The following is a 25,813-nucleotide window of genomic DNA, read 5'->3' on the forward strand; positions in this document are numbered from 1 at the left end:
AGGCCAATTAAAAATCCAGCTCAGGCTCACGGACATCATGGAGCTGGGCATTCTGATGGTTTTGGTCTGCAAACAGAAAGGCCACGAATAGGTCTTGGTTACACAATAGAAGCCTGTCAATGCATAACGTAATCAAATATGGATTTTCAAGTTGGCAGTCAGTTTATGCGTTCTTTGGACCTATAGGCAATTTTAACGATAAACGAATAACGTTAAAAAATCTATTTTAATGGAGTATTCTAACAATACTAACAATAATAGAGCTTCAAAATTATTAAAACAAACATTTGAAGATTTTAATGATTCAAGATATTTTTCATTATATTATATTATTATTATTTTTAAAATTAGTTTAAATACTATGAATATAAATATTTGAATATAAAAGCAATATTCCCAGGCCACAGCAACTTCCTAGGCTCCCTCTGTACACAGAGTGCCAGGTACCGCCACCCCTCCTTGAAAACGAGGTTGATGAATGCCAGACCAGTTCGGATCAGGAGAACAACGTGGGGAGTATCGGAGAAGGGGCTCCAAGGTGACGGTGCAGGAAGCCGCTTCGAGAAGCACCCAGAATGCCATGGCCAATGCCATCGAGGCGCAGTGTCAGTGTCAATGCCAGCAGACCTGACCTGAACTGAAACTGGGTGAGAGTGTGGGAGGGGAACCAGAGAACTAGAGAATGGTAGAACCAGGGAGCTGGTGAACACGAGATCCGAGAATCGGAGGAGCGGAGAGAAACCACCTCGGCGCTGTGGAATGCAACAAAAGCTAGAGGCACGAATCCGACGATTATAGCATCGGCTGGCGACTCGAGAGGCCATTAGCCCGAGCGTTAGGCCCCTGGCTTTGGGAGTTTAAGGGGAGAAGATTCCCAGCCAGAGAGAACTCTACGGTAACTCTTTCTCAATTGCCACATATCAAAATCTCTGCTTTTCTCTAGTGACGACGCCTGCGCTTAACGTTCTGCATTTGGTTGAGAGTCTTTAGTGCTGTGCAATTCCAATGACCGTGGAGTTTCCGAGATGCGCTATCTTGGCTTCAAATTATGGGTAAGATTTTGCAACAAGAAAGTGAATGAAAATGGCGATAAAATAAGTAAATTCAGAGTTATTTTATTTCACTCATTAGATTATATTATAAGCTTGTGTCCATCTGTTTATTTACATTTGCAATTAAAATATTGATCTAAAATAAATAAAATCTGCACTACTACGAATGCTTTCTTCTATAGAACAAGTACTATTACTATTAAATCCCTGATGGACCTGAACTGAAAGATTACCCCACCAAAAAATTTGGTGAGGTACTGGGACACAGAGAGAGTGACCAAGCAATGTCAAAGGCATTAGTCTGATGTGAAAGTCGACATTGCATTCCAAAATGATTGGTGGAGCAAAAGAAGAAGGGAAACCGATGCGATTCCCTTAAGCTCGATGATTGAAAACTTACCCACAAATATAGCGAAAAACGTGTTTGGCTCACAGAGCCGGGCATTAAGTCAACTGCACAGACCTGGGCCCGGAATCCGGGAACTCGGGACTTAGAACTGGGCTTGGGAACCGCATTCAACGTTCGTCGACCTTGCAACTCGTTCTGCACATTACGTTTTGTTTATTTTTGTTTTTCCAGCGATAGGTAAAACAAGCCCCATTAGTAAATGTGGTAAGGAGCATTGGATGGTCGATGGCAATATACTTTGCCCAGATAGCATCGTCGCCGGTCGGCTGGATGGTCAATGAACCGCCAGCCGGACAAGTACTTTTTATTTAACCCCCAACAACCGGAGGCGGAAGCTCCAATGCCGAAAATACATATCCTTGTGCTATAAGTCGTAGTAGATTTCCCTTTCTGCCACTGTCTGTCCTCTGTATTTCCACTGCCATGGTACAGTTTGCCCCTTTGCTGGATATATTTCTGCTGGCAGTCTGGCTCTGATTTTTAACTCCAAGCCCAGACCTCGTACTCGAATAACTCCAGACAGAGTTTGCTGATGCTCCACTACTCCAAAGCTTGGAATAGGAAATATATTTCACAGTCGTTATGTTGGTGATGGTAGAAAAACAAAATGTGATCGGCTATGGAACTTCTGTGGAAAGTTTTTCCAGCTCTAAAGCAAAATTTCCTCTAATTTTATAGACTAGTGGCGCCATCTGGAGTTCAAAATTATTTGCTGCCTACTTTTGAGCTGACAGATGGCTTATGAACTTGTAGATATGTAAATAATTACGTTTATTCTAAGTAATTTCCTTATTTCAAATAAACCATTATAGTTATACATAAGGGTTTTATATTCTCTTTCACCTATAATGACATTCATCTAAATACCCTGACACGTAATTGGTTTATCAAAGATAAATCTGATTTATGATGCTGCCTACTGGAAACTAAGAGCACGGTTCATATGCTGACTATCCAAAAAACCCCAAAAATAAAAACACCAGACGATGAATTGCAGTCCGCAGCTGCTGTCCTGCCCAGCTCCCACTTCTTCAGGAGAGGAACGAGAGGAAAAGAGAAAGGGATATAAAGGAGAGAGAGCGAAAAAACCGAAAAAGCATTTCGTCGTTTTTAGCTGGCACGAACAGATCAATGACCTGCATTTCACAGCCGGAGACACAATTCAATCGATAAAAGTGAAGAGTTGGGGCACCAGCTCACACAGACACCGCACACACACACACACAAACAGCAACGCACTGCATACACACACTGACACAGCGAGGAAAAAACAACATGGCGAACGTGAAATATGCAAGCTTCCTGCAGGAAAAGCCAAAATGGCAGACAGCATGCGGCGAACGTGACGCAGTGAAGAAGGTTTGATGGGAACGGGGGCGAAATGTGGGTAGTGAGTGGTAAGCTGTGGAGTCCTGATGGGGTCAGCGGTGGGGGTGGCGCTCTAGGGGTGGATGCAGCCGCAATGGAACTTTCTAAATTTTCTAGAACATCAGCAAACAGGAAGAGCGAAAAATGTGGAGCGAGAGTGAAGCTCGAATATTTTATTCCATTCAATCAAATCGAGGAAGCCACGGGCCAAAAGGCTGATTAAAAATTGAGCAAAAAGGGGGGAAACAACTATCCTGGCCAACATCCAGCCCAGTTGCCAGACAGACAGAGTTTGTCATTGCTTCGAAATTTAAAAAGGGGTCGCAGTCGAGTGCATTGTAGCGTTAAATAAAATAACAACAAACATATTCATATTAGCAACAACCCCACAACAAACACACAATCTATTGCCAGTTGTCTTGGCCACGGTCCTTAAACACCACCGAAGTCCCCACGTTTTCCCCCCAGCGAACTGACCAAAATGTAGACAAAGGTAATGCACAAAAGTTTTTGTCAACTTTTGTTGGGGGTTTATCGTGGAACTTACCTCCTGTCTGAGAGCTTTTCGGGGTTGTTGCCGGCAAAACGGGAAATTAATGATATTTCTCGGAACGCACTTGACTTGCCGCGCCTTATGATTTCTCTGATTTTCGCAATCTGGAACAGGAGAAAGTCAAGGATTAGAAAGGGATAATTGGCTCAGTTTAAACAGTATGTTGCTTTATTCGAAAACAGTTCCACTTACCCCAAACATGTTTTTTTCTATAATATAAAGCATAAACTGTTTATCGGATCGAAGTCAAAGAAAATAGACAAGCATATTACTAAAATTATGCATATCAAATATACAATAAGAAATCCGAAGGCGATGTAAATGCAGGCCACTAAGAGTATGAACAACATCTTTATAAAGACTATGCAATTTTCATTAAATTGACTTCACGGTGATTTTTTAATCACTTCTGCTTTCTGGTGATACATTTGAAACAAAACTTAAGAATTTTGATTTATATTTAAAAGCAAGCCAGTGGTTTTGATTTCCATTATTATTCTGACATTTGATAGGTAGTAATCGATATCGATGTCTACAGTGAATATATTTAAGATGGGGTATTCTATTTTAACTTCCTAAGAAAAGGAGATTTATTACTTTGCTATTATTAGTATACTATATGCAAATTATATTCTTTGCTAAATTATTTTGAAATATTACAATTCTTCTTATTTAGAAGACGCTTTAATATGTTGCGGTATTAATGATGTATACAAAAAGTGATCAGTATCAACAAAAAAAGCATTAAAAGCAAATTGTTCTCATAACAGTAATGAAAACAAAAAAATTATTTAGCGTATTTTTTGTTAATATCAAAATAACTGCACATTCATAAGTTTATTGTTGGTAACATTTCGCGGTTGGGGTAATAGATACTCATATACGACTAGTAAGTGCCGATTTCGAATATTCATCATACCACCCGTGGACCCTGGAGGAATGTAAGTCAATTAGCATTACTAACACACTCCCACGCCACATTTTTTTCGTTATCTGCGACATGCAGTTGTTGTTCTTGTTGATTTTGATGTTGCTTCTCGAGTTGCGCTCTGAAATGAAAACTGCAGCGAAAGTCTGGGCATGGAAAAAAGCGAAATTTTTTGCAGTCGTCCCGAAAAGTGCAGCCCTGCAGAATTGGAGTCATCCAACCAGGATGACTCTCTCTCTCTCCGTCTCTCTTTCTCTGCCAGGACTCTGACTGGTCCGCCGCTTTCTCTCCACTTCCACTCCATCCTAGTCGCTCCATCTCTGTCACTTGCAGACACAGACAGTGGGAGTTTGGGAACTGCAAAGGGAGCTCTGTTCAGTTTTTGGGGAGTTGTTTCGTAGTTTGGGATTCTACTGTCTGGGCGACTACCTGCCCCAAACCCAAAAACTCGGCTTCAAACTCCACGCGCAGAGTTGTCATGACAACCAACCGATATTCCGGAGTCCAGACTGGGTGTTGCGAAAACCGGGCCCTGAAAATACGAGCAAAATATCCAACTTCTCCCCCGAAGCGCAATGGGTCAGTGTACAATTATTTTGTCAAATAAAAAATCAGCAGAGAGTAGGTTGCGGTGGGAGTTATAGGCGATAAAGATTGGAGTGGGTTACCAAAATTTAATTTATTACTGAGCTTGTTTTTACCAATGGATTTTTCAATAAACGTTTTTCAACACGTATTTTTTTTAATAAAATACTTTAAAAATACTGTCTATACAATGTTTTAACCACTACCACTCACTCTTTTTCTATATTTAATTTGATGAGAGGCCTACTGATTTATACCTTTCGAGTCAAAACTTTACAATTTTAGCCATACTGCAACAAATGGTACATACATGTTTTCAAAATGGAAGTGCCCAGTAAAAGTGTTAAATTAAATACAATATAGTTTTCTGTTTATTGGTTATTCTGTCCTCGGGCTACTTGTAATATTCTGAAGTATCCATCACCCATGTAGATCTGTGGTTCATCGGGACCAGTTCCATCTGGATTGGTCTTCCAAGTGATCGTAAGACAGGGCTCCCCTGCTTTCAGATCCTTTGACGGTAATGTAATCCGGTAATTCTCGGCATTTTCCGTTCCTATATTATGTTTAACTAAGATAACCGGCTGTTGAACTGCAGGCATTTGTTGATACGTTGCTTGTTGTTGAGACGGATTCACTGAAAAATATGCAATTATTGTGGTACTGCTTAAGTTTATCTCTTTCTGATGAAAGTATTTTGATAACTATTACCAATTACTTAAAAAGGAGATCTTTTGGGTAAAACACAAGCCTACTCTGAAATGACACAGAGATTACAAAGCTCAACTTACATGGTGTGCTCCACGCGCAGGCAATCAGCAGCGAATACAACGCCAGAAACTTGTGCAACGCCTCTGATTTCATAATTTATTTATATGCGGTCTATGTGGAAATATAAACAAATACTGTTGTTGTCTGGCTTCCTATACTAGATGCAGCAGTTCTAAATTATCTTTCGATGACGACGACGTCCTCACTCCGAGCAGTCTGAGCTTAAACTGTTTGATCGGCTGAGCAACTCGGGATTATTGGCGTTCTTCCCGACCTCTCTGTTCTGCGGCTCTATCTACCTGGTATACAGAGAGTCTACTTATCAATTTTTCCTGAATGAACAAAATCTATTTGTAAACAAAGCTGAGCGCTGTAGCATCGATCGGTTGAGAATCTAGAACTGATTATCGAATATAATCTCCCTTAGAACAAACGAAAAATCTCTGTAGTGGCCGTTATGGCATTATCAATGAATTAACCAGAGTAGAAAAATGATTTTAAAAAGTCCAATAAATGCTTAAACGTAAAAATTATTTAAATTTGCTGGTCAGGGAATACAGGCAATGAAAAGGGGTTTAAAGAAAAAATATTATTTTGTATATTCATAAAAAAAAAACAAAAAAGAATGCTTTATAAATATATACATATAAATATATAAATGCTATAAAAAATTTTGCTTTTAAAATCGATAGAAATTTACAAGACTAATAAAAACAATTCTATTAACAATTCTAGTGTCGTGCTTTTACTCTACGAGTAACGGGTATAATTAATTTGCTGTATATTTTCACCTTTGGCATATTTCTTTAATTCTTTTGTTCAAATTTAAAATATGTGACTGTTAAGCTGAACAGTTGTTGCTAACATAACTATAACAGTTCACTGCTTATCCAACTGCTTGCATGAAGTCGTTTACTGCTTTGTTGGTGCGAAGTTTTCGTGTGGACTGCTTGTTGCACGAGAAACTCATGCCAAGCAGTTCAAATCCAGTTCAAACGGAAATGAAAAATCATGCCAATCCTGCATTTATTTATTTTTATAACATTAAAGTTTAAAACATGCAAATATTTCACACATCTAATAAAGTTGTCAACAAATATTTATTATGTCTTTTTATTCAGTATTTTCTTACCTTACGGAGAAAAATATGAAACACATTTTTCATTTAAATTACAAAAAACTAAACAAACAAGCTTAGCAAAAAATCTAAGTGTCTTTTATAGTGAAATCTTAGAGCAACAATTATTATTCAGTTAGGTTAATTAACGCGTTTAATTTAAAGTATTGCTAACAATAACATACAATTATCAAATTTAATTGAAAGGCAATCAATGTGCCTTGACTTAAACTTAATTATAAATAACAATTTGTGTAATTTTTATTTTAATGTATTTTACAAATGTAGCTTTATAATGCTTACGTTTATTTTTTTCTGTTAAATAAGAATATTGCAAATTATTTATATTTGTAGGTTGGTATTCCACTGTTTTTGCGGATAATTCGCTTTTCCAAAGTGCACGGGACTGGGGCGGGTCTTAAGGGCACTTGGGAGGTATATGGAAACTCAAATACTTTTCGGGACTTTCAATTTGAATTAAATACTCTTGCCTTGCCCGTGGACGGAAACTGTTGCTTACGAAACAGAACTTTTGGCCTCGGCCGATTGAATTTAATGCATCCTTGTTGGAAGACAAATGAAAAAGAATTTTCAATTTTCAGTTGGAAACTATCAATTAATTAATGAGGGACACCTACATCTTTCTCATCTTAACATTTCTTTGTTTTTTTTTGCTACTGTACACAGTCTTTGTATATTTTTTTGTTTTGTTTTTTGTCGTTTGCTGCTTGTTGAAGGGCTTAATTCTAGTTGGTTGAAACCATCTTACACCTCGGTGCTGTGCGTCTGAATTCGGACCTTCTTCACGCTTCCATTGCGCCGCATGGGTGGCGAGCTTCCGGATCCAGAATAGCCGGGATTTTGAATGCCTAACGTTGGATCCGGCCGGGGTCTCGGCTTCTTCAGACTCGACCGCAGCGGTGAACGCGTCACCGAGTCGAAGGTGGAACCATTGGACACGCTGGTCACGGTGGTGCTCATGGAGGCCACGCTGCCCGCCGTTCCCGCTCCATTCCGGATTCCGCTGTAGGGCTTTCCGGATGCGTCCGTCACCGAAACGCCGTTGCGACTGCGCGGCTCCTTGAAACCCGGATTATTGAACGTAGTGGCACTGCCCGGAGATGACACATCCAGCGCCATTGTGGGATCTCCGCCTGGACTGCGCGAGTAGATCACATCGTACAGGGCGGCTACGAACAGAGCAATTGTCAAAACAATAGCCACAATCTGTAAAATTAAATGATAATTGTTATTGTATGGCTAATAGTAGATGTAGTAATATGAAACAGCGAATTCCTACTTTTAGCACACGATTTTTGTATCTTTACCAAAAATTTAAGATAATAAATATGTTTGGTAACATTTGTTGTTATCCCAAACTAGGCTAACGTATTAAACTGAATTCGTGCATTAAAGTATCTAAGTTCGCCTGATCACTGTTCCACCAACTAGGTGAGTAATTGACTATTAATCACCTGTATATAGAAGGAAATGCCCCGCGATACTTTGAAGCCATAGCGCTCCTGCTCATCAATTTGCAGAGCAAACAAAACCGTCGCTATGATGGCCAGTACACCTGGAAATATATATAAATTAAATAACATTTCTTTATCGTTCATAGCCAAACCCCTCTGCACACACCTCCCAGCAATGCCAACATTAACTTCACTATCACTAGAGTTGTGTAGGGCATAACCACCTTCTCCCTGGATGAGATCATCGCGTGTTGAATGACCGACAGAATGCAGAAGATGCCCAGCACAGCTGAGCTGCCAATGGCCAAGAGTCCACTGACAAAAACCGCATCTATAATAAATAAAATTATTTAATACAATTAATGCAAAGACTAATGGTAAAGTCTACTACTCCTCGAATAATTTTAAAATATGTTCGATGCCCATCTGACAGCAGTCTAAGCGACTTAGAATACTTACTGCTTAATCTAAACTTGGACACGTCGTTGCCGCATTTCTCGCGATTATAAGTCAATTGCTTGCAGACCTTAAACGGTCCGAAATAACCTCGATCGAAGTCATAGCCGCCTGTTAATTTGGAAATGGAATTAGATTAATCAAATTAAAGTGTAAAAATACACTGGGCACTCACCCGATGGACTATCGTAGTAACCCCAAATGGGTATGCCAATGGCCACAGATGCCAAGGCGAAGCAAATAAAGCCCAGACAGGTCACCCCAGCAGCATAAAGTGTCGACTTTGCCATGTTTTACTGTACAGCATAACGATAACAATGAGATCCAACGAGCTGAAAAAAAGAACAGACGTTAGCATTCTATTACAGACACTTGTTTAAATAATCGTTCTGCCAAATTGTGTCAAATGTCTATTGACTTTGAGCCACATTTGCAAATCAAAAGGAAAAAAAATGTCATTGTCAAGCGCATTTGAAATGCGAACACGCCGATAAAATAGCTTAGCTCTTCCCCGAAAATCTCCTTACATGCATTAGCAAATGTACTTATGGAGGAACCACCCACCCACATGTCATATCCCACCCATCCGAGCACTTTGTCTCCTCACGAACAATTAGATCCCATTCATACATAAAGAGCTACTTGCCGCTGACCTTGAGATTGCATAAAAAAGGCCAAGAAAAAAATAATGCTTACGCAGAGAAATATCTATCTTTGTGTAGGTCGCACTCGTATCTGTATCCAAAAGATACACACAAGCTCTCGATTGAGTTTTTCTCAGTTCGCTTGCGTTCTGTAAGCGGATTTCAGCAGTAAGCTGAATTCCTCTTACATGCAATTAAAATGCTTTTATAAAATATTTCTCGAGTATCTATAGCTGCCCCAAAGACATGCTTAACACGAGGAATGTCAGTTATTTTTTGACAGCTTTCAGCTAATTGATGAGCTATTAAAGACCGCGTGCAAAAATAGCATTTAAATGAAAATTGGTCTAATGATATAAACAGGGCATTTACTTATCAAGTAAATAAACGTTCAATTCAGATAATTTGATTTTGTAGGAAATAACGCAGAATGAAGTTTATGTGGTAAAGGAACACTTTAAATGATTGGTTAAAAATTCAGCTAAATTAAATAAAAAAAGAATATACAATACAATAAGAACGCACACGTTATTTAATAAATCAATTTATTCTTATAAAAATCTAAAGTTCTTTGTCTTGCAATACCACACTTAACGTTTACAGCCTCCTTTACAATCATCATTTGTCATTTGGAATCTTTTCCAAGCATCTACTGAAGATCTTGACGGTGAATGTCTTCTACCTTCATGCTAATAAACTTAGCAACCTTCTCAATGAGCCACTCAAACTCCCCACTCCCCTCGTAATCGCATAAATAGTATCACTTGCAAGTAAGTCTAGAGTCCTCAATGACGACAACAGATCGCAGCGAGCATTGAAATGCCAGAAAATATAAGTAGAAATAGAAACTGGAGACACCCTCTGCCCAAGAAATCCAAATGAATCCGAGATGAGGTTGCCTCACCTAGCCAACTGGGCAACTGAATTGGAGTAGAGACTCTGATTTTGACGATGTTTGCCAAACGCTGTTTGTTGCTCTTAGCGGTAAATGCAGAAAGGCGAATCTGAGGGAGGGGAATGTGTGCCGCCCGTCTTAAATTACCCCAACGAATGCCGCGAATGGTGGTTCTGCTTCTTGGCTCGAAAGTTGGCCAAGAGGAAGGCTTGACTTTGTTCGCCGAATCGGAACGAAGATTTCGAAAAGCCGCAAAGAATGGTTCTTCGCAGCTAGGGAATTTGGGATATCGCATGCAATAATATCTTTATTTTACTCTATTGTAAGGTAGGGTAATTATGCACACAACAATTTGAAGGAAAATATTAGAAAATGTATATGTTTTCACTTCAATTAACTATCAAATAGTATTAGCTATTACCACCTACCTACAAATCAAATATCCGGTGTTTTCGGTGTTTCTACAGGCTCTAGTTATTCTATCTAATCCTCCTAGTTCATTCTGCAACTTTGTTGTGGGACTAACAAATGGCAACTAACCTCTAGATGCAATCTTCAGCCGAAGCTCATCTAAAAGACAAATCAAAAGGCAAAGCCAGGCCAAGTCAAAGTCAATGGAATGAACTTTTCTCAATTGTGTCACGATCTTCAACTTGCATAAATTTCCCGTTGGTATAATCCTATCCATTTCCCTCCCGATCGCCCACAAGACTCGTCGCGTGGCTTCTTTTATTTTAGCTTCATCCTCGTTTTGTGGCCATCACATCGGTGATCGTGTGTAGGTGGTCGAAAAGGTGGAGAAAAGGCCCAAAGCGAGGTTTTGAAACCGGGTAGTGAGCCATAAAGCTCTGGGCCATTTTGAGTGCCCAGCTAAGAGCGTGATTCAGAGGTGATGTGCATATGTTTATATGATTTACACGCCGTGCGTTGGTGTCAGTAGAAAATGTACAGTGTTTTTCAAAACTAAAAAATAATTTTTGTTTGTAAGCCTTTACGAAAATATCTTACAATGATTTTTACATAAGCGTATAGTGTAAGGATAGTGGGAAGTCCCAAGGAGCAAATTTTTAATTAAATAGTAGAGTTTAAAAATGTAACTTTATAATTATAATTCTCAAATAAATGTTTTTATTGTTTTTAGTTTAGAACTCTAGCTTGATTTCCATCAAGTGGCAAGCACAACTGGTAAATGAAAAAATTCAACAAGCCATTAATTGTCAGCGGGCATCCAAGCCAAGTCATATGCCAACCTGGCATATCCACTGCCACTGAGGCTGCCACTTTGAGTGGGTTGCCCAGGTTGTCGATCTTTAGGCATAGAGCAATAACCATGAATCAAAACTCCAATTGCGAAAATTTCTTGGTCAGATAAGTAGATAAAAAGCTGGAAGATTATGTTTATCTAACTAAAAAAAGGCAACATTTTATTTAGAAATTTTAATATAAACAACATAGCAGTAATATTATTCATAGAAAGCCTTGTTCCTATTTATATATTCATATATTGCATGTATCCATGCTACTGTTTTTTGCATCGACCCTTAAAGCATTTTGATTTAACACGAATACAGCACCGACAATTGTCGTGCTTAAAAGCCATTAATCGCGACTTAGTCACCTCGTTTCGACTTGTCTCTGACACAACTCCAAACCTAAAGTTCACTCCGTACCTCCATTAGCATCTCAACCGAGTAAAATCTATTAAATTGGGAAAGGAAATCCAGCCAAATGAAGCAATTTAACGGAGATCACCGAGGAAAAGAAAGGCCAATAACCTTCTGAAAACTGTCCAGACACAACCAATCCACTCCAGACCCATTAGCCTCACTCAGTTAATCAACAAAAGTGCAAATTTTTCCAGACTTAGGGCCAACCTAGCGCAACCCAAATAAAAGGGAACTTAGGCTAATGAAAAGTCGCTTTTCCGCGGAAATTGGGTCACCGGTGGGAGCGAGTCAGCCGGACAAGGAACCCAGACAGGAAATTTACTTCAATTTGTCGGCCCAGCTGGACGGGGATCGACTCGCAGGTCTGCAAATCAAATGGAAAAACGTGTCGCGGACTCTCTAATGGTGCCTCTCACCTTTCCACCCCTCGACTCACATTTCCTCACCTGCATTCCCCACCTTTCTGCTATTGATTTTCCCCAGCGAATCGCTGTGGAAATATTGTTTGGTTTTAATACCCTGTAATAGGTGGGTACTACCATTCGATCTAAGAATAAAGCTGTGTTTACTGATTCTAGCAATTGCTGAGCAGCCAAAAATATTCATCAAACTACCTTCTAATTTTAAAAAAGAGTATTAGCAAATCAATACAACTGGCAAATTAATATGTATATTTTTAAAAAGGGATATTCGAAAGTCTGTAAATCAGTTACAGCGTTCTAAATCGTAGTTAGTTGGCAACGCGAGTGAGGAGTTTTCCGTGCTGAATTTTCTTTGCTTTGTTTATGTTTGGGCGCACTTGTTGCCATGGCAAAGTGCAAAACAGGCCACAACAGCTGAGGAAAAGTTTGTGCCGTTGCCTTGGAAAACTGTGTAAAATTGGGCACAGTGGAAATTTAATTTGGCCAGCGGCTCCTCTTTTTGGGGGTAGTAAATACACTTGGCAAGCCAAAGTCAAGTGAGGTTAGAACTTGTCTTAATTGAGTGACGGAGCAGGCAGCTAACGAAATTTTGGGGCTATTTTGGTAAATTAAATTGGGGTTGGCTAAATTTAATTTTGGGAAATGGGAAATGTATGTGTTTCGGTATTTTCTGCTGTACTTTTTATTAATTATATTTTGTGTGTTTTAAGATACCAGTTTGTTTTGATTACTATTTTGAGAATATTTTCAAATTCCAATGGTAATTTTAGTATAGTCAAGAAATATGCCAGCTGAAGCGAAAAAGAAAGCAAATAGTGAACTTCCGGTTGATCAGAAGATCTAAAAGCTATTTAAAAAGCTGGAGAGAATACTGATTCCCAGACTCCAGCGAACCCCATTCATAACTTTTCGAAAAAAGAAAAATAAAGTAGTACGGATGGTCTTGTAAATGGGTCACACTTGTTTAAAAAAATGAAAATATGTTAGTTCAAGCTGTTTTCATCTCTGTTGTCATCGTTCCTGCTGGCTTTATAATTGCCGTTCTTGTTTGATTTGTGGTTAACACATCTGACTTCGGGCTACCAACGGAAGCTCCCGTTTGCTGTCTCCATCTGGCGATCCCTATTTCCCAGTCGGTTGTGGAAGATTTTCACGTTTCGGTGAATTGTGAAAAACTTTTACTTTGTTGCCGCTTCTTTAAACTCTTAATTTTTTTTTTTTTTTTTGGGTGAAAGTTTTTGTCTAACAAAAGCCCTATACGCTATCTATGTGGTGCGATCTCTTTCGGTCGCACTCAGGCATAAGTAGTTCAGTAAACTGTCAGCGTTTTTCTCCTTCTTTTTCTATACTTTTCAGTTAGTATTTATCTATCGTTATGACAAGCGTGCAGCATGTTGCAAGTGCGACAAGTTGTGCAAACAACAATCAAACTGCCAACGCCCTCAAAAAGTTGCTAGCCATCCCTTACACTGAAAAATTACTCGTCTTTTGGATCAGTAACCATTCGTTGCAATAAAAAAACAAATAGTATCCTATTTATTTCGCGAAATATTATCGCTTACGATGCTCGTTTCCGTATAAATACGATATAAACAACTTACCCCACATAATTACATAATATTGTAGCAAATGAATTTTAGTCCTGTGTATCCATCCCACAAAATCCACCCGTTCCCAACCGCTTTTCATATGTGTGTCAGGCATTGTCATTAGGCAGCGGGAAGGAAAAGTGGGAAAGCGTCTCTGGTGCCAACACTGAGAACAATTTGCTCTGTGGCCAGCTGTTGGTGTCCCACTTTGCGCCTACGTTCCATCGTTTCCATCATCGCAACCCCCATCGTATTCTAGAGCCCCCCACCACCACCACATATGTCTTCGTTGTTATGTTGCTGCATAGGTAAAACCGTTATTTACATACATGTGCTGCATTTTACATGAAACGGTTAACCATCTTTCTTGGCCGTGTCAAACAATTAAGCATAATTGCTGTGAGGCAGGCAACAAGGAGTGTTGGGCAGAGGGGAGGCGACAAAGGGGCATTGCTTGGGGCATGTTTAGTTAAGACTTAGGTTTAAGTCTCAGTTCTGGGTAAGCTCGAATGTTCATTGTCGAAACAAACATGTTCCAACGTTTTACGCATTAACTTGAGTCAAATGAGTTACGTTGTAAACAGGGCTTAAAACAAACAAATTTTATGCATATTCAAGTATTTCTTATCATTTTATACTACCTAGTCAAGGATTTTAAGGTGTGTCCTTATCACAAGAATAAATAAATATAAGTCTACTCTTACTTGCCTTGCAATTTTTTAAAAGTTGCTTATCTTAAAATGTCATATTAACACATATAGTGCTATAAATAATATTTTAATATATATTTATTAAACTAAAAAAACATTATAAAGACCAATTACGCCATTCCACTCCCATTTGAAACTCTTTACTTCCATGGTAGCACAATTTGATCTGCTTAGAAACCACCCAAGGCGATACAAGCACGTTCTGTATAATGATGATGGGCCATTGTCGTCTATTCATTTAATTTGCTTGTGCTAATTTCTCGCATGATACGGCAAAAGTCACACGCAGAGTCAACAGAACCGAACAGATTGAGGAGCAGAGGTCCAGGGGCTGGGGATTGGGGATTGGACCGGGGATATGCCTCGGTCGATTCAATAAAGTCATTAGCTAAAGTAGCCAATGCATCGGGGACGTTCGCCGGTCCAAGATGATAGTAGAATGAAGCGGCTTGCGGCTCACTGAATTGGCAAATGGAAAGTGCAACGAGCCAGCGGCAGATGCTGCTGCTGCACTTAAAAAAAAAAGCCACGCTGATTTTAAGTGATATGAAAAATATTAATGTACCTCTTCATTCCCGAACATCTGATCAAAGATTATATTTTTTCTAGATGTATCAATGCACACTGAAAAACTTCATAGAAACATAATAACATAATAAATCAGATGATTTGATTCCTTTGATCACCAATAGCTATTAGTTGCGAAATAGTATTTACTGGGAGTCTTTTAAAATATATTTATTACAGTTTTAAATAATAATTCTATAATTGATATAATTCAAACAGCCCAACCTATTTTTCTCAGTGCGATGTTGCCGCAACTCACTCTGTTCTTGCTGCTGATGTTGCAAGAACGACTCGTGTGCATGTGTGTGCGCATTGTTAATGGCTGCCGCTGTCAGTTAATAATTCTGCGTGCCGCTCACACGCCCCAAGGCGTTGCCAACTAACTAACTAACTAGCCAACTCCCAAAGATGGTCCGTTATCTGGCTGGAAGGCGATTTATAGCCCCAGAAAAGGCGGAAGCTTTGGGATTTATGTGGATTTTTAAAAGGAGGAGGTTTCCAAGAAGTAATTGCCATTTATTTTGCTTAATTCGGCCTAAAGCTAAGCCACTGGCTAAAATTGAACAAGCCGAAAGTATTATTTAGTGGCTTTCCTCATACTTGAAAAGATCATTGAGCCCCAAAATACCAAAATATATTTGTATTACCAAAATGCAATGATCAAAGAACATTAAACTTATTACAATATTAAAACCCTATATAAATGGGAAAGAAAGGAAGGTACTTTTTTTTCAATAAATAACTTTACTAATTAAAATTAGCATTTTCATTTAAAATATCTCTTTTGTGCATGAATACTGGATTAACAGCAATGCATACAAAGTAATATTGGAAATGATTTATAGCATAAGCTACCTATTAAAAGCCTACCTATTTTTTATGTTTTTTATTATTAATATATTTTTATTATATGTGTGTGATGTTAAATATCAGTTCACTAAACACCCCTTATCTTTATTTATTCGCTTCAATTTACTTAAATAACTTTTTCAGCTTTATCAGATTAATTCGACACTTGCAACTTCTCACCAATAAATAAATAAACAGAACAGAACCGATCTGAAGCGCCTGGTACCATTGTCTCCCAGAGGCTCCATAAACTGCTCAAATGGATGAGTGGATGGCCAACTGGCACTCAAGTGTGTCTGGATTTGGTTTTAGGTTTGGCTTTTCAGGGGAAAAGTGCCAAGCGATGCAGTCGATAAATCACGTGCGCTGCTCATCTCAAAAGGCGATTGGGATTGCGATTGTGTCAGCCGTGGCAATGCAAAATGAAAAGGAGCTGTTGCCATGGCTCAGACTTTTTGGTCGACTAATTAAATAGGCAAGTGTTTTGGCCATCTAATTAACAATCAAAAGCACGTCAAAGACTACTTCCGTAGAAGCAGTTGGCATTAAGTAGGGGGAGGGCAATAAACTTTTTAGGTGACTTAAGGGAGCGCTTTCTAACATAATTAAAGAAAGTTATGTCGCATATAAAGCCAAGGTTGAGAGACGCATAACTGAGCGTGTAAAAGTTATAGAAATATTTCATATTTCGCCCGGCATCATCCCAGTCAACAATTGACTACTAGACAAGTTTCCCTCATGTGCAAATACATTTATATCTCTGCGAACTCCCACATCAAAATGGAATTAACATAATGCTAATCAGACGTAGATATTGTTGAAAAACAAGTTTTCATTGTCTGTAATGAAGGGGCAGCCAAAGGTTAGCGAAAAGAAAAGCCTCTAATGAGGCCGCCGAAAATACTTCAATCGTAACTTGACAATTTCTAGCTCGATTAAATGGGCATATTTAAAATGTATCTTTCGGTTGAGTCATGCGAGTATCGCCGATCGTCTTTTGGCCGCTGCCATTTTAATGTAATTTAATTTCTGCCTCATTCCAGTTGGCAGTTATTGAACCGGCTGCAGTTGTCTTTCCCCATCGCCCCTCGCTCATTCATTCATTTATTTATGATTGTTTTGTTCAGCACTCGCAGAGATCAAGGGTGTATTGTGTCAATAATGATAATTTACATTATGCAATTTGTTAAACTTAAATGGTGATCTCGAAACGCCAGGCGGAAAAGGTTCTTTGTTTTTAAGCTTGAAAATAAATCCCAAATCATTTATATATATTCAGCATTCTTTTTTAATTAATTCTTATTTTGAATAAGGCCCACGTGGCGTATACACAATTTTATAACTTTATTATGTTGCAATACCAGTTTCATTTCATGCGTCCCTTGTGCATAAAAATCCGTTCAAATTAAAAAGAATGAGAATTGAAAAATATAAGACAGAGGCGGGCGCGGTTAAGGTTAACAACCTTGACCGCGAATTTTTATGAAGCTGAAGAGTGAGGAACCTTCTTTTATTTGACTTTTGTTGGAGTGGAATGAGAGCTTACTCGGCAAATATTTCGTATTCTCGGTAAAGAAAACGCTAAATTTGTTTTGAACAGCTTAATATTTTTAAGAAAAGCGTGCAAATGTGGCTGATAACGGTGTCATATTATAAATATAAACTTTTTAACTTACTTTTAACTTATTTTATGAATCCATTTCAATTAGGTAAGCTCTTATTTTCCTTCTGCTATAATCCATGAGTCAAGGAATTTCCCTATCTGAAAGGTGCAACAAAAACAAATACGAGATTGGAATAAGTTGTTGGCAATATTTAAAATCAATGAGTCAGTAGTATTTGCCAGTGGGTTTACTTTACTTTTCAACTAACCCCTTTTAAACTGGCTACTAGGGAAATTACCTATGGAAACGACTTTAAATCAATTACAAAATAACACCGAATATTAGCAATTGCGGCTACAATCGACTGAAGTTAATCACTTCCTCTAATTAAAAGATAAGCTTAAAACGCAACTTCACTAACAACCATTGCATCAAGTACAGCAACAATTACTTAGACTCTTATCAAAAACGTGGAAGGGGATCCGACCATCGTGCCTTGAATCGCTGAGTTAAAATTGCATGACAATTACCCCAGAGACCCGGAGAGTCGAGCAAGAAAATTTCAACAAAATTTGTATGCCAGTTGCGCAGCAGTGACAGTGGTTAATGGAACCCCCTCGCAATTGTCCGCCTCGCCGCCCCTGTCTCAAAAATTGCGTGAATCACGTTAGTCAGCGGCGTGACAATGGGTGAAACGCAATCAAAAGTACTTAAAAACCTAACCGAAAGTTGACGGGTATCCAAACAATTCGAAATAGCTTCGTTGATGGCTTTCTAATTTCCTCGTGCGTCTTTTCCTTTGGGCTGGGCACCAAACAAAAAAAAAACACTTTAATTAGAGACTTGCAGTTTACATGAATTATAATTGACCCCCCCAAACAAAAGCTGAAAACTAGGCGAGCAAATTGTTGTCGTTTTTTGTGGTCTCTTTCTGTGAGTTTTGCGTTATGCAAGTTGAAGCATTTAGTCTTGACCTCTGGAAGCATTTTTGATTGAGCAATTGGAAACCACCCAAAAAAGAATTCAAACAATGTCGATCAATTTTGGGAAAAAGAGAATTTCGTAATGAAAGCTTCATAGATTCAATGAAAATTGATTGTCTTGTAGATGCAGCGAAAGATTTATGAACATGTTCAATAAAAGGCATTAAATTCTAATCAAATCATTTAAAACATTAAATCTGTACAAAATTAAATTAATGAAAATTAAAAATGAAATAGGCGTATGTACATTATTCTTATCGTTCTCAACGTCGCATGTCTTGAAATTAAAAGGGAAACATTAAAATTAAATCACAATTACCTAAATGACATAGAAAACTTACTTCTGATCTACATGTGAGGCTAAAACGGAAAGCGGAAGTGAACACTATAAATTAGGGTTTCTAATTTGTAACAGTGTTGTTATGTTCTTTTGTTTTTTTTATGAACTTTAATAATAAATATTTAAAATAAGCATTTTAAGCAAAAGTAAATATACAACCAGAATCGAATGAGAATTCAATTTTCATTTTTAAAATTAGATATGCATAGATATTTAAGCATTATTCAAATGTTTCCAAGCAGAAATCCAATGTTTTGACAGCCTATTTAGTTGAGTTAACAATGATTGGAAAAAAGTTGAGTGCTGCACTTTCGCTGGAAGCCTCACCCCGATTAATTGGAACCAAAAGCTTCCGACTGGCGCAGCTCACTTTCCAACTAATTTCCTGTTCGACAACGCCAAAAGCAGTTTCAATTTCGAATCAATGCTGTGGGTTCTGCCCACTTCATGGACTCGAACATCATATAGAACAGAAAATGGATTCATGTAATCAAAGTTTACGCAAAACTTTAACAATAGACTCGCTGAACCACATCCTCCGTCCAAAAAAAAACGAGAGCAGTGCACTTAAATAGCTGCATAAATTTCAATTAAAATGCAGCGAAATAAGAAAAATAACAACTAGACTTAAAACGCTAATTCGTAGGGTATGGGCCCTTTGAAAGATGAAGCAATCCATTCCAAACTCAATTAAAAGAACACTTAATTACGCAGTCAAAGTGTGCGAATGTGAGAGCAAGAAAGCTAGAAAGGGACAGGCATAGCGCACACTTGTAATGGGGAATGCAATAAGTAAATTTGCATAAGACAAGCAAAAGTTTGGATTGACCGTGAAGTCGAATGCACAGACAATGCGGTTTTACAGTGGAACTGCTATTGTAAGTTTTTTATTTGCAACATAATTTTTTTTTACAATAATTTCATTATCAGAAAGCTGGAACTATCACTAAAGAATATTTACTACTTAATACAACTTAAAACTTATTATTTAAAATATATATAAAGAAACTATGAACATGTTGTACTTAAAATTAACAAAAGAACCAATTGAAATGATTTATGTAACTGGTTTGACCCACTGTTTAATAACCAACCCACTGTGTAATAAACCCTTTCTTTCTCCCTTTCTCTTTCTAACCCATTTCCTCTCTCGCTCTTGACAATGCACAAAAAGCTGACCACGCAAGTGTGACGTCGCCAGTTGTTGTTGTTGCGGCTGCTGCTGCGGCTGCTGCTGCGTCTGCGCAGTTGTTGCTTTCATGTCCAACGTTATTTGGCCACTCAACCACAGCTCCCCATTTCCCACTGCCACGCCCCCGCCCCATTCGACGCAGTGCCGTCGACCTGCCCACATTATGTAAAGTTGAAATATCCGATAGGCGTGGTCGCCAAACAACAAACGAAAATTCTTTAACACGCATACAACTTGGAAATGTTTACATATTTGTTCTGTTTATTTAGATAAAACAAAAAAACAGCAAATAAACAGCAGTTTGGGACAAACTAAAATTAATCATTTACATTTATAAATCTAGCAAGCTAAGTGCATTAGTAGTTTACCTAAAATTAGTATTTATAAATATCTTATAGGGGAAATTAAAATCTAAAAATAAATTCAACGCGCTTGCACTCTGCTTAAATTTCTTTCTTATTTTTTATTGTAAAGAAAATAATAAAAAATCTTGTTCGTACATTTTTGTTCTCTGTGCAGCAAAGACAATAAGAAGAAGAACAATACCAACGACCAGTTTTCAGTTTTTAAGACCTAACGGTGCTTGACGTCACCTACTTTTCACTTTGGATTTTGGTTTTTTGGTAGATGAAATACCTTTTCTCATATGCGTGTGTGTGCGTATTTGCTCCTCTAACCGTTAAAACCGGTTTTATTTGTTGTTTTCTTCAAAATTTTGAGCATTGAAAACGAAATTTATTTTGTAATTCAGTTAGAAGAAATTGAGAGGAGAAATGTTTGGCCTGTGGAGTTTTGACCGAGTTTTCATGCCGATGGGGAATGAGCCACAGGTTTGAACTTCAGTTTAATTTAATACACTCATGAATACAATAAAAAAGTATATTTATATATTTATATATATATAGACTTCATTAAATAAATGCATGTATTATGTTATAAAAAAAAGCTTTCCAAAACCATCAAAATGGCTAGAAAGCATTAAATAATAACGATATTTTTCTTCGACATCAACTATAACCCGTTTCATAGAAACACAATTTGCATATTAAAACCATTTACCCGAACCACTCCTCAAAACTTGATAAGTAACTTGAGAGATAAGACGACCAAACGTGACCACCTCCAATCGTACATAAAAGAAAGATGAAACCATATGAAAACATTGGAAGATCATTGGTAGAAAACGCGTGCCAAGGCTAAGAAAAGTCAAGACTTGTAATAAACTTCGAAACAAAATTTTTTAGAATATGTATAGATACAGTTGGCCATAGTTGTCACCTCTGAGCTTGCTTGTAAGGAAAACCCTTTAGAATGAAATGAGATAAATAAAATATAAATTTGTTTATGTTTGGCAATATTTCATAAACCTGTTTCATACTTTGGAATACACATTTTATTGGTATGCAAAAGGCCAAGGAAATATCTTCCTTTTTGTATCTCTATTCGTATCTCTAGAGATATTCCTAAATCATAGTTTTCGTAGGTTAACAAGATTCATGTTGTAAGTTTAACCAACCATTTCGTATTCCTTGCACATTGCCAAATTCGTTTGTTTATTCTTTGATTTGCTCTTGGGGGCGCAATACATAAAACGGTGTCCCCAAAATAGACTCAATGGCACAACTCTGTCGTGCCTCGGAAACTTTTTATTATCCCAGTTTTATGAGCACGTAAAACGCTTGGCTAAGAATTAAGCGTTCATTGAGCAGGCCAATACTTTCGCTTACTTTGGGGCTACAGCTAATTTTACGTAAGCATATCCCACCTCGAATGTCCTCATTTCCCTTACCTGACTTGACTTTTCCATCAGCTTAATAGGTCAACTCGGTCAGGATTAGGTCACAGAGGGCTGCACCCACTTTTCGGTTGGCCAAAAAGGCTAAGTTGGTAATTAAGTTTGAGGTCAGTCGTCAGCAGACGAGTATCTAAATGTGACAGGTCCCTGCCTTTGTTGTCGAGTTCGCCAGAAGCTCTTATCTGCGAGAACGAAATGTAATGGATTCCCTTGCGTGTCAGATTGTCATCATTTGCCTGAGATCATCAGCAGGGAGTCGTAAATATAGTTTGTCAATCTTTCGCTTGGCTGGTCGCTCTGATGGCAGGCTAAGATTGTTAAAAAAAAACACTCATGTCATGACCAGGAAATATACTTCAAGTTAAGGGATTTAGCTTAAGTGCTGCAATTTTCTTAGTTTTTTAGAATTCAGAAAAGGGTTTTTTGGGCCATTACTGGTTTGTTTGTGTTAGTGGTTACATGGAGTTATTGACCTAAACTCTTAACCATTATTAAAATTTGCAAAGATATCAGGCGTTGCATATATTTAATTACTTCTAAACAAATTTTTTTTTGCGCTAGGTTTATAAGTTTTATTTTGAAATTCACGTTTCGCTTTTGTTTTTCTCTTAATTAAGTGCAAAACCGCACTGCGACAGTTTGTGACAAATTTGTTGTTGTTTTTGCTTTGCAACTTGCCTTTCAACTTGCAACACGGGCAAGAAGGAGAACTGTAATTTGGTTTAATTGCCTCACAACATTTGCTAATTAGGTTTTACAGTTGGGGGGAACTCTTATCAGAATTTGCGAATGTTCGCCAAGCGCGGAAAAAGTTTGCATATTTAAGTTGAAGTCAGCGCCCATTCCCCGGATTTCCCCTTTTAGCCAACACCTGCTGAGCTGCCGTGACTGAAAGTCATTTAAACTTTTTTACTTGCTGATGTTGTTGCTGCTGCTGGCATAATTATTTTCCAACACATTTTTGTGTTTAGCTTTTCAAAGACCTCAGTTGGAGCTGGGCAAATAAATTAGCAAGCAGATTTTGCACTTGCTCAGGCGTTCAAGGCAAGACTTTTGACTTCTGCGCCGCGTAGTGCAGTGCCCCGAGGTTGCAACTCTTTTTCGGAATTTTTAATGAGCGTTGTTGATAAGACAAACGAGGTTGGTGGGAAAATTTACTTAAACAAGTTAAACTCATAATTTGAAAGGTAATTCCAAACTATCAAAGAAGCTAACATAGATAGTTTGGAATATTAAGTATTTATATTAAAATAAAGGGATTCAATGGATAAATATACTGTCTATATGTTATCATCCAACAACTTTGCATTCTTTCTGTATTAATCTTGTTTGTATCACGTTTTTAGATACGAAATCTTATCCCACATGCTGAAGAATGTGAAAGTAAACAGATTGAAAAAATTGTATAAGATGAACATTCCAACGATTTGAGCAGTAAACTTTTAACTTTTACAGTTAAGGCACGCTAGATATTCTATTATGTGATATTCTATAATTCAATTAATGCCCAATATTTAATTTTAAGGCCCTCAGTTATCAAATGGAAAGTTTATATTACACACTTTATTTATTTATTTAACAGAAGACAATTGAAGACCTGCTTTTTTTGTGCAGTTCAAGCAATTGCACAAATTCGACATGCAAAATTGATCGCTTTTTAAGAATTTCCAGCTACGAAGCGATCCAATTCGATTCTGTGCGTGGTAAGCGGTTGGGATACATGAGACACACATATGAGACAATATTTACAGTCCAACCAGTGCGAATTGCCATTCCAATCAGAGGTAAACAAAAATCAAAAGCCAATGTGAAAAAAATGCCAACAAACCTGTACGAGTTGTTCGCTGCCGCTGCGCTGCTGCCGCTCTGCTGTCGCCGACGCCTGCGTCGAGAACTTCGGCTTTAAAGCTCTCAGACGGAGTTTTTGTTGTTGTTTTTGTTGCTGCTGCTGCCTTTTTGCATGTGCAAATCGAAAGAGAGCGAGAGAGAAGGGGCTATGGAGCGATGGAGCCCACCAATACACGCGCGTTTTGGACAGGTAAGCGAAACACGTCGTAAAGAGCAGATGAATAAGAAGAAGAGGCAGTAATGAATGATCGTCGCTTTAACTTTTCGCTTGCATCGGTATGCGTGTGTGCATTTCTGGGAGTTAACTTTTAACACTTTTATCCTTGGCAAGAGACACAATATGCACTTTCCACACTGCTTCTAACTTGACTTAGCTTTCCAATAACGAACACTATTTTTTTAAACACGCAGAAACACACTTTCAAGGCGCGCCGGCTGCGCAAGCCACTTTTGTTTTAAGTTAGCCCACGTACAAGAGGCGAAACAGCGAAGTTCCGTAGCTCGGATTTTAATGCGGCCAGCGCGGCGATATATCGGCGACTGAGTGAGCAGTTACTTTTCGTACCTTCCCGTCAAGTTCACCTGGCCAAAAGCTTTTAAGCCCGAGCTGAGCGCAGCGCAATTGTGAGTAACGCACTAGTGCGTTGGACTATTTTCACATGAAATCTGTCGGGATTTCAAAACTTGGATCTTGGGACAAATAATAACATTCATAACCTGCGCAATTCAGTTACAAAAACTTGTAGGCAACGCAAAATTAAGCTACTGCTTAAAAATATATCTGTGTACCTGAGTATATAATTTACTTAATTACATTTTAATATTACTATATACGTCAATAAATTTCTTTGTTGCCTTTCTATTTGAATTTGATTTGATTAGATTGATTTGTTCCTTTATTCATCGATTTTTCATATTGCTCATCACTGACGGAACCAGCAATTGAACCAGTTCATTGACAACAGAGTTGCACAACAGTTCAGCAGCGGCGAATAAAATTTACTTTTGTTAATTAAACTGCTTTTAAAATGCTGCGAGCGGGATGCCAGCTGCTGACCCAGTCCACCCTGCCCACCGGAAAGACGGTCGGAAATAGTTTCGCCCTCGAGTTCGTCCGCTGGCGCAGGAAACCGCGTTGGCTGCCGGTGGCCAAGAGCAAGATGTTCCGCGTGCCTGAACGCAAGAAGCAGTCGGAGGAGGAGCGCACGGAGCTCATGAGGCTCCACAACCAGTACAAGTAGGTGCACCAGCTGGTGCAGATTCTGTCTCTCGTCTGAGATAATTTAAATCGGTTTCAAAAGACGTTATTTAAAACAATCTTCGCCTTGATTTCAGAACGCAGCTTCGCTCAGTGCGCCAGTTTCTAAGGGAGGAAGTCGTCCGCCACGAGGAAACCTCCACAGCAGATCACATCGTGCTGACTCCCGAGCAGGAGGAGGCCGAGTTCCAGAAGTGCCTGGATGCCAATGATGCCTGGAACGCTGCGATAGCCAAGGAGCGAGATCAGCGACTGGCGAAGGAGCGCGAGAAAAAGGTGGCCTATGTTCAGGAGCGACTGGAGCTAAGACAGCTGCGCGAGGAGGAGCGCAAGGAGCAGGCCAACCAGCGGGTTCTGCTCGAGATTGAGCGTTCCAAGAACTATATCACTAGGGAGAACTTGGATGCAGCCATTGAGACTGCGTTGGCCAATCCCGTGGACCACAACTTCGCCATCGATATGGCCGGTAATCTTTACCAGGGACGAAGCACCTCTCAGCTCCCAAACGCCACTCCCGAACCCCACCAGGAAGTTTTGAGTAATTAATCAAGTGTCTTAGTTTGTTGTTACATTAAAATGCTTTTTATAGGTTTCTAACCAAAGTTAAAAGTCCGTATGTTTTTTTATTTTTCTGCACAATAAACAGTAAAAGAAATAAGAATTGGATAACCTAGCTTTGGTAAAGCGATTTGGTAGAACTAGAATACTGTTCAAATTTTAAGACCGTATGGGAAAT

General features: G+C 38.6%; 3 protein-coding genes across 5 annotated transcripts; 1 reads left to right on the top strand and 2 right to left on the bottom strand.

Annotated features, from left to right (window-relative positions):
* Positions 1-5,243: 5,243 nt before the first annotated feature.
* On the bottom strand, positions 5,244-5,890 carry LOC6618283. The gene is made up of 2 exons (XM_032718425.1): positions 5,687-5,890; positions 5,244-5,532 (listed from the first exon to the last, which is right to left on the bottom strand). Exons 1-2 carry the CDS (start codon positions 5,757-5,759, stop codon positions 5,267-5,269), a joined length of 339 nt encoding a protein of 112 aa, XP_032574316.1. The 5' UTR covers positions 5,760-5,890; the 3' UTR covers positions 5,244-5,266.
* A 1,024-nt stretch (positions 5,891-6,914) lies between these two features.
* LOC6618285 lies at positions 6,915-24,364 on the bottom strand. Of its 3 annotated transcripts, XM_032718427.1 has the most exons (8): positions 23,800-24,364; positions 21,966-22,279; positions 17,734-17,819; positions 8,890-9,046; positions 8,718-8,825; positions 8,425-8,589; positions 8,259-8,359; positions 6,915-8,010 (listed from the first exon to the last, which is right to left on the bottom strand). In XM_032718427.1, exons 4-8 carry the CDS (start codon positions 9,002-9,004, stop codon positions 7,549-7,551), a joined length of 951 nt encoding a protein of 316 aa, XP_032574318.1. In that variant the 5' UTR covers positions 9,005-9,046; positions 17,734-17,819; positions 21,966-22,279; positions 23,800-24,364; the 3' UTR covers positions 6,915-7,548. The 3 variants fall into 3 exon arrangements, with proteins under 3 accessions (XP_032574318.1, XP_032574317.1, XP_002042558.1); XM_032718426.1 differs by lacking the exon at positions 21,966-22,279; XM_002042522.2 differs by lacking the exons at positions 17,734-17,819; positions 21,966-22,279.
* A 401-nt stretch (positions 24,365-24,765) lies between these two features.
* Positions 24,766-25,686, top strand: LOC6618286 (probable 28S ribosomal protein S26, mitochondrial). Its single transcript, XM_002042523.2, has 2 exons — positions 24,766-25,056; positions 25,155-25,686. Exons 1-2 carry the CDS (start codon positions 24,848-24,850, stop codon positions 25,621-25,623), a joined length of 678 nt encoding a protein of 225 aa, XP_002042559.1. The 5' UTR covers positions 24,766-24,847; the 3' UTR covers positions 25,624-25,686.
* Positions 25,687-25,813: the final 127 nt, after the last annotated feature.

Source organism: Drosophila sechellia, chromosome 3L, assembly GCF_004382195.2.
Source record: "Drosophila sechellia strain sech25 chromosome 3L, ASM438219v1, whole genome shotgun sequence".
Lineage (NCBI taxonomy): Eukaryota > Metazoa > Arthropoda > Insecta > Diptera > Drosophilidae > Drosophila > Drosophila sechellia.

What these genes read in the sequence shown, in the direction of transcription:
- LOC6618283 (XM_032718425.1), bottom strand. Translation starts at nt 5,759, where the DNA reads ATGAAATCAGAGGCGTTGCACAAGTTTCTGGCGTTGTATTCGCTGCTG. An exon ending in CTGCGCGTGGAGCACACCAT is followed by an intron (nt 5,533 to 5,686) that starts GTAAGTTGAGCT and finishes CATATTTTTCAG; the next exon opens with TGAATCCGTCTCAACAACAA.
- LOC6618286 (XM_002042523.2), top strand. Translation starts at nt 24,848, where the DNA reads ATGCTGCGAGCGGGATGCCAGCTGCTGACCCAGTCCACCCTGCCCACC. An exon ending in AGGCTCCACAACCAGTACAA is followed by an intron (nt 25,057 to 25,154) that starts GTAGGTGCACCA and finishes CCTTGATTTCAG; the next exon opens with AACGCAGCTTCGCTCAGTGC.
- LOC6618285 (XM_002042522.2), bottom strand. Translation starts at nt 9,004, where the DNA reads ATGGCAAAGTCGACACTTTATGCTGCTGGGGTGACCTGTCTGGGCTTT. An exon ending in AATGTTGGCATTGCTGGGAG is followed by an intron (nt 8,360 to 8,424) that starts GTGTGTGCAGAG and finishes ATATATTTCCAG; the next exon opens with GTGTACTGGCCATCATAGCG. An exon ending in GCATTTCCTTCTATATACAG is followed by an intron (nt 8,011 to 8,258) that starts GTGATTAATAGT and finishes TTAATTTTACAG; the next exon opens with ATTGTGGCTATTGTTTTGAC.